At 40.5% G+C, this 12,980-nt stretch overlaps 1 protein-coding gene across 3 annotated transcripts in view; it reads right to left on the reverse strand.

Annotated features, from left to right (window-relative positions):
• Positions 1–12,980, reverse strand: part of emc1 (ER membrane protein complex subunit 1) — a 29,238-nt gene that overhangs the window by 10,319 nt on the left and 5,939 nt on the right. For 2 of the 3 annotated variants that reach the window (XM_043675857.1, XM_043675855.1), the window contains exons 7-15: positions 12,211–12,360; positions 11,403–11,570; positions 10,734–10,805; positions 7,755–7,853; positions 7,172–7,268; positions 6,100–6,216; positions 3,761–3,769; positions 3,139–3,338; positions 1,052–1,201 (exon numbers count right to left, since the gene is read on the reverse strand). In XM_043675857.1, the coding sequence (XP_043531792.1) occupies positions 1,052–1,201; positions 3,139–3,338; positions 3,761–3,769; positions 6,100–6,216; positions 7,172–7,268; positions 7,755–7,853; positions 10,734–10,805; positions 11,403–11,570; positions 12,211–12,360 (1,062 nt within the window). The remainder of the gene's footprint in view (positions 1–1,051; positions 1,202–3,138; positions 3,339–3,760; positions 3,770–6,099; positions 6,217–7,171; positions 7,269–7,754; positions 7,854–10,733; positions 10,806–11,402; positions 11,571–12,210; positions 12,361–12,980) is intronic. The other variant, XM_043675856.1, reaches the window with a different exon arrangement.

The raw sequence follows: 12,980 nt of genomic DNA on the forward strand, positions 1-12,980 counted from the left end.
ACATAGACCCCAAGATTCCTCTGTTCCTCCACCTCACTAAGAACCCTACCTTTAACCCTGTATTCCGCATTCTTATTTGTTCTTCCAAAATGGACAACCTCACACTTGGCAGGGTTGAACTCCATCTGCCACTCCTCAGCCCAGCTCTGCATCATATCTAAGTCCATTTGCAGCCGATATCTGCCCTCCTCGCTATCCACAACTCCACCAATCTTCGTATCTTCTGCAAATTTACTGACCCACCCTTCGTCTCCCTCATCTAAGTCATTAATAAAAATTTTTTAAAAAAACATTTTTTAAAAATTACAAACAGCAGAGGACCTAGAACTGATTGCTGCGGAACTCCACTTGTAACTGGGCTCCAGGCTGAATATTTACCATCTACCACCACTCTCTACCTTCGACCGGTTAGCCAGTTTTCTATCCAATTGGCCAAATTTCCCTCTATCCCATGCCTCCTGACTTTCCGCATAAGTCTGACATGTTTCCTAAATTAGAATAGTAACTGTTCATGACATGTTTCCTAAATTAGAATAGTAACTGTTCAATAAAAGTTACTTAATTGGCTGTAATGCATTTTGGGATGTCCTAAGTTTGTGAAATCTGCTGTGCAAATGCAAGACCTTTTTTTTCAAATATAACTCATCTCTAACCTTTCTAATATGGAAACCACAAATCATCTCAGATCAGAGGCACCTCAAATATAAAGATCCATACACTTCTTCAAAACCAAGAGATTGAACATTTAGTGAAAGCTTCAAGCGTCATACTTCAAGCTTAGTAAGCAATTTAAACAAAACTATAGTCTAATATTAAACCTGAGTGTATAACATTACAAAAACAGAGGATATTTTCCTTTTGCACTAAATGAAGCCCCACCCCAACAAATGCAGATCTCTTACTCAATTAGTGTGAATATGTTCAGTACCAGAATCGAGATACTACAACATCAGAAATCATGAAACCCTTGAAGCTGAAACTACATTGTAATGGTCAGATCACATGATGCACAAGCCCATGAGCAGATTTGTAGTCGGGTTTGCAGTCTGACCTTGTCCTTAATAATCAGGGTACACTGTGGTGGATGGGGGAAGTGAGCGGTCGTTCGTTGCACAGCCAATTTGAAGGAGGATCCTGGTTTCACATTCTCAAAGTATTGCTTCCACAAAATAGTCCCAGAGCTACTGTCAATCCCAAAGAGCTGGAAGAGAAACAATTTGGCACTGAAAGCATCGGATAGAGTGTTGAGCACAGAACAGCATTACACATCATGCATGGGAGCATTTAACAACGTCAGAGAAACAAATGTGAAATGAATATGCAAGTGCTGGAAACACAATAGGTTCGAACTGATGAATACTGACATATTGTCAGGTGCTCACATCAAATGCTCATGTCAGATTCATAATAAAATTTAATATAATAATGTGCAGGCCTGAAATATACAAGTTATACACATTATGACTTTATATCTTTGTCCCCCACTCTGCTTTCACCCTCACATTTTCTGTTCAGTCTCTGGCTTTTCTAGTACATTGTGTACCTTTATACAGCAAACTTTATTTTAACTGGCACCCTTAATAAACGGGCAAAAATTATATAACTCAAACAGCACAATCTACTGCAATGTCTCAGTACCTGTTGTCACAAAGCTAGTCTCTTTTTTTTCCCTAAAACCTGTTCCTTGGCTCAAGGATGCTCTGTCCTTGATATTTTTCAGAGGGGTAATAAATCAGGCCAGGCTCCAATCAGTCTGGTTTGGTACAGATGAAACAGATTTTGAGAGGTCTTTTGTTTAAATCTAAACTGATGAGACTTCAGGCCAAAGTGGTCATGTTTTAGAAGTGACCTGTATAATGAAAGGGGAGTGGTCAGCTCTCTAGCTGAGCAGTTTAGTTTAGTCTTGAACTGGAGTGGAGTTTAGCAGGGAGCTGTGTGGAAACTCTCTCTTTCTGCCCTTCAACTTCAATCTGTAAGAATGTTTTCCATTTTCCATTTTACTGGGTTTTAAAGTGGGTTTGCTTATTGGGACTGTTGTGTGTACCCGGAACAGGATAATTAAGTCTAGTTTGGATATACTGAGTTCTGTAGGGGTTCTTTATTCTGTTCTTTGTGTTTCATTGTGTAATTTTGTGAATAAGTGTTTGTCTGTTTTAAAATCTAGTAGTCAATCTCGTTAACTTATTTTATGTAATTTTCACTGTAGGCCTACTGAAACAAAGTGCAAAGTTATGGTCTGGGCTGCCTGCTTAGGAATGTTTGGAGTGGTCTGGCCTAGTCCATAACACTGTGCTGTAAATCAAGTGTAACAGTGATGTATATCCTGCTGCATAATGTTTCTATTATTTGCTGTGGGTTCTCAAATTGATTTTTTTTTTTAAGGGATGTTGCTATCTGGCTTTGTTTGGTCAGGGTTTACTGTGGTTATGCGTAACTCTTCCTTATCCTTTTAATGGTACCATATGTGCCGGTTAATAAAAGGTTTGCTGTACTGTGATTAAAAATGACCTGACTCTCCCACAATAAATTCATCAACAGAAAGTCTATGAATTTCCAGTCAGTCACCAAGCTTTCCCATATTCCCAAAAGACTGCAAGTTGGTTACTTATACTCATTCAAATCTGGAAGATTCAATTGCGTAAAATAAAGTGAGAAGATCATTGTGGCACAATAGCTGCTGGAAAGGAGATGTCATTACAATATGTATGGAGGTCAGAGTCAGATCAATATGAAAAGTTAAGTATGTCAACCAGATAAAAAATTTTCAGACCACTGAATGAAGCCATAAAATTACTTTGGGATACCATGAAACAATTCTATGCAGGATATAAAGCTCATACTGGAATCCAAAATATTATTCTTCATCACACATTTAAAACAAAATGTTAACCCAGCATCAAGAATGATAGGTGACCACAACTCTTTAATTTCATATTAAAATCTGCTCTTCATCATAATCTAGGTGTTGATGCTGGAAAGTCCCTGGGAGCATCTGAGGATAGGATCAGGTGCTGTTGCGATAGGTTGTCAACTAACTGATATTCACAGCTTTAAGCTGTGATTGTGTGGATATGAAGCAGAATATTGAGTACTAAATGGGAAACATAACAATGCAAGACCGTGACTCAGGACCATTACCTTTCCAGACGCCGTCACCATCACCATCATCTTCTGCAGATTAAACTCATCCCGGGCCAGGTTCTCTATTGTTATTTCATTCTTTGAGTGGCTACGTGGTTTTCGTGCATCATAAAACATTTTAAGCAGCTGGGAACTCCATGCTTGTAGAAGGATTAGCTGGGAGGACAGTCTCTTCATGAACATTGCCATTGGACCATCTGTCAGAATACATCAAGTATCAGAAAGTGGATATGGTAAGCAAATTTTATTGTACGCAACACCCCCATCCATAAGTACATTAGGACAGTGATCTTACATCAGTCTGGGTAACATCTCAAAAGCAGTCATTAGTCCTCTTCCACTTAACACTACCACCCACAGCCATGTCCACTCACAACCACCCCAAATCAAAGAGATTTTAACATATAACAGGAGGCTTTGTGATCAGCCAACAATTAAAGCTGGTACAATTCACATTTTAGAATTTGAACATTAACAAAGCAAATAATTTGGTGTTTAATTCAGTCCTCAAACAACACAGATTACCAAAGAAAGTTTCTCCTTTAATGGATGTTCTGAAAACATGTTTGCAATTTCCAAAAGACAATGACACAACAAATTTATCAATTAAACATACTACCTTGTGCAGCTGGTTCCACGGCAGCATGAACAAAGAAAGCAGTATTTAAGAGTTGAACGTGTAGCATAAACCTTCACTGCATCTACAACATTGCCATCTCATTGTTTACAAGGGAATTTCAAAAGATGCTTAACATTAGGCAGGAGATGACTCTTGAATGATAAGAAAATGTCCAGCAATTTTAGGTTTTGCTCTTCTACTCTTAAGATGTAAATTGAGCTTTGAACTGGGAAAAGTCCTGCGACCAATGGAACCAAACTACAGTGAGAAACTAGCATGGCATTACAGCTTCGAAGAATATTGGTGCAAGTATATGAAATGAGATACTGGCAATACATAACATGCAGCATCCTCTCATACACCAACAATAAAGACAATGTCAGCTACAGCTGTCAGGCCATTACATTAATGTGATTGAATCTCAGCTGTTACAGAACAGAAGGAGGAAGTCACTCAGCCCATTCTGTAGCTTTCCTGCATTTTCTCCCCTATAATCTTGCAATTGGTGAGTTGGAAAGAAACAATCTAATTCCCCTCAGAACACCTCAACTGAACCTACCTTCATTAACTCTCAGGCTGCTCATAACCACTCACCGTATGAAAAAGATTTTCCTCATATGACCTTTGCTTTATTTACACATTACTTTAAATCTATGCCCTCTCAATCCTTTCATAAATGGGAATATTTTCTATTTACTCTGTCCAGACCTCTCACCATTTTGAATATTTGGAGCACTTGTCTTCTTCACCTTCACTTCTCCAAGGACAAGGATCCCATTGTCAGCAATGTATTCTCATAATTGAACTGCTTCAGCCTTGGAATTATTCTTGTAAACTTTTTCCACACTCTTATCAAATACCTTCACATCCTTTCTAAAGTGTGGTGCCCAGAATTGGACACAAAGTTGAGGCCAAACTAATGTTTTATACAAGTTCAACATTAACTCTTATCTTTGTACTCTGTGCCCCTATTAACAAAATAGGATATTGTATGTTTCATTAATTGCTCTAACAACCTGGCCCACCACCTTCAATAACTTTTGCACATATACATCTGGGTCTCTCTACTCCTGCACACCCTTTAGAGTAGTACCCTTTCTTTTAAAATGTACTTTCTATCAAAATGTATCACCTTACACTTCTCCACATTGAACTTTATCTGCCACCTGTCCACCCACTCCACCAACTTCTCTAAGTCCTTTTCAACTTCTACACTATCCTCTTTACAAATTACAAAGCTTTCAAATTTCTCTACAACTTTTGAAATTGTGCCCTTTAACAAAGGTCAAGTTGATAAATATATTATTTCGGAAAAACAAAGGTCCCATTGGTGATCCCCCATCATCCAAAATCTATTAATTATTGCTCTGCTTCCTTTCTCAGTGAATTTTGTACACATGTTGCCACTATCCCTTTCATTCCATGAGTTCAAACTTGCTCTCAAAACAGTTGTGGTACAATATCAATTGTCTTCTCTAACTCCATCTATATCACATCTACAGCATTTCCCGGACCATTCCTCTGTTATCACATCAAATTCCTCCATTAGGTTGGTTGTGAAACATGCTTTTCCTTTACGAAATTCATTCTGGATCTCCTTAATTAAACACAAATTTGTTCATGTGACTACTACTTTTGCCGGGAATTCTTGGTTTTTTTGGAAGTTTCCCAACCACAAAAGTTAAAATGATGTGTGATTGCCTGCTAAAATCAAATGTAAAATGAAAAGTCAAAGTCTCAGCTGTACTACAGAGAACAACTGAAGACCATTTTACTGACAGTGTGCTGCACTACCGTAGTCAATGCTACACCCAAAACGGATTCACGATTCAGCAAACCAAATCAGTTTGCTGATCACAGGAAAATGTTCCAGCCTGCAGCCAACAGATTTAATACAAACTATGGGTTAGAAATTTACTTCCACTCAAACCCTAAATCGGAGGCTTGCACAATGGAGGAAAAAATTGCCAAGTGACCTAGAAATATGGAGTCAGCTTTTTCATTGAAGGATTTATCCAAAAATCTCGGTTTTCAACTTCTAGAATTATAATCACATCTGTAACCAAGATAGCACAGCTAAAATATTTTACCCATCAGCCACAATTAATCATAACGGCAAACAAAGGTTTTCAAATCTGTGTTTCGAGATGGCAACTCAATCATTCCCATCCCTCACTGTGCATTAAGTGACAATGAACTAAAACAGATAAAGCTGTTACTATCAAGGATCAGGGTTTCTCTTCATTTCAATTTTTATCAACTGCAAGTATGACACAAGTACTCCTTACCCTTTCCTTATAAAATTAGTAACAGTTGGTTTCAAGGGCATTAAACAATACCTGCTTTCTTCCCAAATTCACCCTCCAGTTCTGCCTGTGTTCCTGTTAGAGGCAAATCGACCATTTCCATGGTAATAACTTCTGCTAATGCCTCTTCCCGTGTCCAAACAATCCGACCTGTAAAAACAGTGGACAACGCTAACACCTATTTTACAATCCAAAGTTTTCACCACATGCAGCCAATCACTGTGATTACTGACAGCCCAGTTGCTGTAGTGAGGAGAGGGGTAGGATGACTTGACACAAGGGATTACTTCCTCTTTTCAATTGATTTTGCCCTACTCATTTGAATTCCACCCCACATAGGAATCTGCTTTCGCCAACTTTTAGGGAGACAAATGTGAGCAGTTCACCATCAATCCAGACTTTCTTTCAGTGGCAAAGCCAAGGTTTTGTTGTGTACCTTCCTGCAACAGTACTGGTCAATTTATAACTCAGTGCATGGATAAATGGAGTGGAAAGAAATTCCATCCATTTCTCAAATTTAACTGGGGGAGACACCACACGATCCTATCTTGTTTCAATTCCATGTGGCACCAGAAATGAAAGCAAAGCTGTATATGCCATCCTCCAAGAATTGGCAGGAATGCAATGCCGGTGGTATTGTCACAATTCATGATTCACAGACTATGAAGCAAATTTGCCCCTCTTGATTCAGAGTTGATGCCCATCACAGGAAGTCAATGACAAGAAGCACGAGTGAAGATTTTGAGATTTAGGAGTCAAATTGAGGGACTCAACTTAAATGCAAACATGCAGAAATGCATGTCCTTTTGCTGACTTGTACCGTCTCCAATTATTTCCTGCGGTACTGAATAACAACGATATCATATATCAGTGGAATAAATAGAACAGTCATCAAATATACTTAAAAATTGAGAGAGGCTAAACATTTAAATCAATCTAAAACAAGTGACGGGTTTAGAAAATACCTCAATAATACACTATTAATTCCTTACAAATTGCAGCACTGCCGTTCATACCAAGAAAGCAGCTCAACATGCAAAAACATTTTGGGTAACTGTATTTGTTGACCCGAATAGACAAGATCCTGCACAGATTAATCATGCACCTGGTTGCTGGATGAAGATCAATGCATGGTCGAGGGTCTGTACCAGTGCGCGATAGCCAACAGAATCATCTTTCTTCAGAAATGCATGAATATAGAGCTGAGGGAGAAAAGGTAAACATGTGAAAACTGCACCAAAGGTCACAAGGGAATCTCATATTTTTGTGATTGTGCAAGAAATATTTCTTCTACTTCATTTATAACATACCCAGGGAAACTGTGAAATAAAACAGAGCCTGTGTGTGACTGCAACTAAGTTCCAAGTTTGTTACTTTGCAACAGTTCAATAATGATACACCTGCAGCTGCTTTATTCATTCAGTCAGGTATATGTGAACCCCACTTTGGCGTCTGTACTTACATGAAACCAATGCAGTAAAGAAATGTGGCTGATCCCAGCTTCTTCTACACAACACCATCTTCACCTCTTGTCCCCTCATCTCTCACAGCATCCACCCTTGTGTTTTTGCCCAGAAACCACTCTCACACCCAGGTTCCTTTTGAACCCTTGCCCTGCAAGGTTTCAAACACCTTTTAATCTCTACTCGTACCCATCCCTCAAACTACTGCCTTAATCACAACCTCACCTGTTCAGGTTGGCCACAGTTTGGATCCAGGTTAAAGTTCATAGCTGTGTCCAACAGCCGTCTACCATTCTCTGCCGAATACAGATTGATACCAAAAGCCTGAAAGACATAATGAACTATGCAATCCAAAAAAAATACTTTACAGACAAACCCTCCCAACATGTAGCAGTGTTGGCCGTGCTAAATTGCCCATAGTGTTCAGGGATGTGTAGGTTCGGTGCATTAATCAGGGGTAAAAGTAAGATAATGGGGAATGGGTTTGGGTGGGATACTCTTCGGAGGGTTGGTGTGCACTTGTTGGGCCGAAGGGCCTGTTTCCATACTAAGATATGGATTCTAAGATAGCCAGCCTGTGTCCTGACCCACGGGACCAATCAATATTACACTGGAATGGGCCGAGACTCTCATGGTGCACCCGCTGTGTCCCTAACACTGAGCCAGGACATGTTGATTCAAGTTACACCTGCTCCAGAGGTATGGCATACCATCTCTGAACAGGTTAATTAGAAAATATCCATATTGGAGTAGGAGCAGGAAAGGAAATGGGGTGTCTTAAGATTTCAGCAACGATGGCTGCATAAATATTCTAAGCAAGCATTCTGGTTGCAAAACTATTGACCAAGACTCCAAGGAGAACCTCCCCCAATCTTCTTTGAATGAGTTTTGTTTTTGTTCACTTGTGGGGACAGATGGGGCTGTCAATTTAACATCACATTGAAAGAACATCACTGAAAATATAGCATTTGTTTGGTTCAGCACTGGAGTGTCAGTGAGATTATGTGATCAATCTCTGGAACACAGCTTGAATGAAGAACATTTGGATTTGGAGCCGAGAGTGAGACTAAAATCCTTGCTATATGTGCACACTTGTGTATTGGGTCAAATTAGCTTCGTTTTCTAATCCAAGGACAGCAAGTCTGGACAGATGTGTCAGTCATCTGCAATCAGATCCAAACCAACTCCAAATGTAAAAGAATCTTCAGCATTACATGGTTATTAGGATCATTTGGGAACAAAAAATAATGTTTGAAATGTTTGACATTCTCTGCATAACTTATACTTGTTTTAATTAAGAACAAGACTGTGGCATTAGCAGAAGAATGCATTTCAAGGTATAACATTCCTTACCTTTTCAAACTATGCATTACCTGAGTTACCTTGTCCAGCAAGAGGGTGATGGATAATCTACGGATGACTTGCTAAAGGTCTTGATTTAAAACGTTTTCAAATTTTAACTTAATTTTCTAACTCATTTCAGTCCAATCATATCCATCTATCATTTTTAAACTCTTATTTATTTCACTTAACTCTAGAAATTTCTGAGGTTGCCGAGACTGTTGTCTTTGAGATTTTTCCAGTTCAGCATTCAAGATGTACATTAGGGCAACAGTGTGGTGCTGGAAAAGCCCAACAGATCAGGTATCATCCAAGAAGCAGGTGAATCGACGGTTCAGGCATAAGCTCTTCATCAGGAATGAGGCTTGTGGGCATGGGCGTTGAGAGATAAATGGGGGGGGGGCGGTGCAGGGTTAAGGTAGCTGAGAAAGCGATAGGTAGATGAAGGTGAGGGAGAAGGTGATAGATCAGGGCGTTGGAGTGGAAAGATGGAGTGGGAGGGAGAGTTGAAGTGTTCCGCCACGGGGAGGTGGGATTGGTGTCCCAGAGATGTTCTCTGAAACGATCCGCAAGGCGGCGTCCTGTCTCCCCGAGGTAGAGGAGACCAGATCGGGTGCAACAGATACAGTAGATGTCATTGGTAGAGGTACAGGTAAATTTCTGTCAAATGTGGAAGGATCCTTTGGGGCCTTGAATGTAAGAAACGATCCGCAAGAAGGCGTCCTGTCTCCCCGAGGTAGAGGAGACCAGATCGGGTGCAACAGATACAGTAGATGTCATTGGTAGAGGTACAGGTAAATTTCTGTCAAATGTGGAAGGATCCTTTGGGGCCTTGAATGTAAGTGAGTGGAATGGTGTCAGTGCAGGTTTTGCAATTCCTGCAGTGGCAGGGGAAGGTGCCAGGAGTAGGGTGTGGGCTGGTGGGGGTATGGATCGGACGAGGGAGTCACGGAGGGAATGGTCTCTCCGGAACACTGATAGGGGTGGGAAGGGAAATATATCTCTGGTGGTGAGGTTCATTTGGAGGTGGCAGAAATGGCGGAGGATGATGCGACATATGCAGGAGTTGGTGGGGTGGAAGGGTTCAACCACTCCCCTTACCTCCATCCAAGGCCCCAAAGGATCCTTCCACATTCAACAGAAATTTACCTATATCTCTACCAATGACACCTATTCTATCCGTTGCACCCGATGTGGTCTCTTCTACATCGGGGAGACAGGACGCCTTCTTGCGGACACCTGCACCCACCAATCCCACCTCCCCGTGGCAGAACACTTCAACTCTCCCTCCCACTCAGTCAAGGACATTTGGGTCTTGGGCCTCTTCCACCAGCAAACGTTACCACCCAACGCCTGGAGAAAGAAGGCCTCATATTCCGCCTTGGGACCCTGCAAACACCATGGGATAAATCTGGATTTCAACAGCTTCCTCATTCCACCTCCCCTCACATTATCCCAGTCCCAAGCCTCCAACTCAGCACCGCTTTCCTGACCTGTCCATCACCTTTCCCATCGATCTACCCCCCCCCATCTTCATCCACCTATCGCTTTCTCAGCTACCTGTACGCCACAAGTCTCTTTCCTGATGAAGGGCTTATGCCCAAAACTTAGATTTGCCTGCTCCTCAGATGCTGCCTGATCTGCTATGCTTTTCCAGCACCACACTCTCGACTCTGATCTCCAGTATTTGTAATCCTCACTTTCTCTGTATAGTAGGGCAAGGACAACGTAGGTTAGTTCCAGCGTAAAGCTCCCTTTACATGGTGCTGAAAGTTCCCAGCACAGGTGCAGCAAAGTTTCAATAAGTAAAAGCCAGCCTACAATACAAAATGCATTTCACTTCAGTTTGAAGAAGGTCCTTACCGTTTTGTTTTTGGCTGTCATTACAGCTGTCACCACTTTGTCACCAGTTGTAGCAAAGGAAACTAACACAGCCTGCAAAAAGTGACTCAATTAGGCTGAAAGAACAACAGTAAGTGAAGATACAGAAATGAATAAGAACAGAAATTATTAAGACATCTGACTAGTCCTAAAAATGCAAATCCACTTACCTCATTCTCACAATAAATGTGCTATTGTCAGTGTCCTAACTCTCAACTATTTCCTTCAGCATAAAACAAATTCAAGATTCATACATGCCATTAAAATTCTTCAACTTAGACTCCACAAATATATTAATATTTTAAAAGCTTCCCAGAATGGGTTCTACTTGATTTAATTTATCTTTAAAGATCTGATTTTAAAGTGTCCCAGCAGGAGAAATTCATTCTCTTCAATGTTTTAGGGCCAGCGAAACAAAGTGCAAAGTGATGTGGCCCAGCTGGTAACTGTCTCCCATTAGAATAGATGCCAAGCTTCAAAACAAAGATTAAAGATATTCAGAGACCAAACAACATTTCTCATGAGCAATTCTACACAATAAAGCAAGCAGTTACTAGACTTGGACCACATGGTCTTTCTGATAGCTATGTATTTACAACAGCAGCTATCCTACATGGAGTATTCAGCATTCAATGGTCATTCATTTCTCACCTGCACAAAGTCACGTAGTAGGGTAACTACACCCTCATGCAGCTGTAATAATGCGTAATGGGACTCCGACAATTGAAGGCAAAATTGAGCAGACGATGCCACCAATGGAGATGACTGGGTTGTTAAAATCTTTCCCTCAAACTTGTCAGGAAGTTCCAGCTCTAGAGACTACAAGGGAGAAATAGAGGGAAATGCGAGAGGCAGTGAAGATGAAAGCAACAAAAACAAAAAGATTAACTCTTCCCAAATCAAACCTTAAAATTGTTTTTGTTCCCAAATTGTGCAGGAACCATAAACAGTTCAGCAATTAAGCATCACTGCTGAAAAAGCATGACTCTCACAAGGCAAAGACACTTGAATTCTCAGACCAAAAGACCACCAAAACATGTTTGTGAAAATGTTTCCAGTGGCTTCAATTAAAATTACAACCTGCCCTGCAAACCTGTCGTTTTCAAGCATCACATTACTTAGCAAGATTCCATAGCCAGCTGTGATTTGATAGAGGTTCCTATAATTTACAGCTGTGGAAGATAATGAATTAAGGGAAAGCTCTCCCTCAAAAAGGTGGAGAAAAGAAACCTTTCAAGGAAACAACATGCAAACACATTCATACCTCATAAGAGCACCATCAATGGCCTGAATTCAGGTGCCCACCCATATGAAAATAACAAAAATCAAACTGGAGAACAGAATGAGGAGCAAAATAAATTAAAACTAAAAAGATGATCTCTGAAATTAAAGTACTTGCATCATACAGATTCAGGATGAATAGGAATGGGTGACCCACAGTGCGATACTGAGTCCTCACCTGTAAAAGAATCTGCTCGGGTTCATGTTCAGATTCCAATGGCAATATCCAAAGAGAGTGAGATTCCCTGTCTATGCATGTCAAGATCCCATCTGCAACAATCCCACAAAGGTCCCACAAACGTCGAATCCAGGGGGCTGATACAGTCACCTGAACAGGAAATAATGGAAATTTGGTATCAAAAGAGAAAAAGCTCAATTCCTTGCTACTTTGTACAATGGTTGAAGGCAGGAAACTAATGGCTCATCACTTTTGCAATGTGCTCAGTTCTTCAGTTTCATGGTGAGACAAATGCAGACAGCTTGTGCTTTATCGCTACTCCTGACTTCTGAACTGCCTGAAGGGGAGCAATCTGTAAGGTGTGGCGTGGGGTTGGGACAGCAGAATAGTGGCACATGAAGTGCTCCTCAGGAGAAATAGTCTGGCACAATGGGTCAAATAGTGACAAAGACATGGGTTCAAATCCCACCATAGCATTTGGTACAAGTTGAATTCAAATAAAAATATCTAGAATTAAAAGCTGATCTATTGGCAACCAGCTAACCATTGTCAATTGTCATAAAAGTCCATCTGATTCACAAACATCCTTTCCATGGAGAAAATCTATCACCCTTGTCTGTCTGTTCTACATGTGACTCTAGATATTCAGTAATATGGTTGATTTTTATCTGCCCTCTCAATTGACTGCAGTCAAGCCACTCAGTTCGTTGGGCAATAAATTAACCAGGATTCTCTCTCGATAATTATTTAACACTACATTGAAAGTCTGC

This window comes from Chiloscyllium plagiosum, chromosome 34 (genome assembly GCF_004010195.1).
Source record: "Chiloscyllium plagiosum isolate BGI_BamShark_2017 chromosome 34, ASM401019v2, whole genome shotgun sequence".
Lineage (NCBI taxonomy): Eukaryota > Metazoa > Chordata > Chondrichthyes > Orectolobiformes > Hemiscylliidae > Chiloscyllium > Chiloscyllium plagiosum.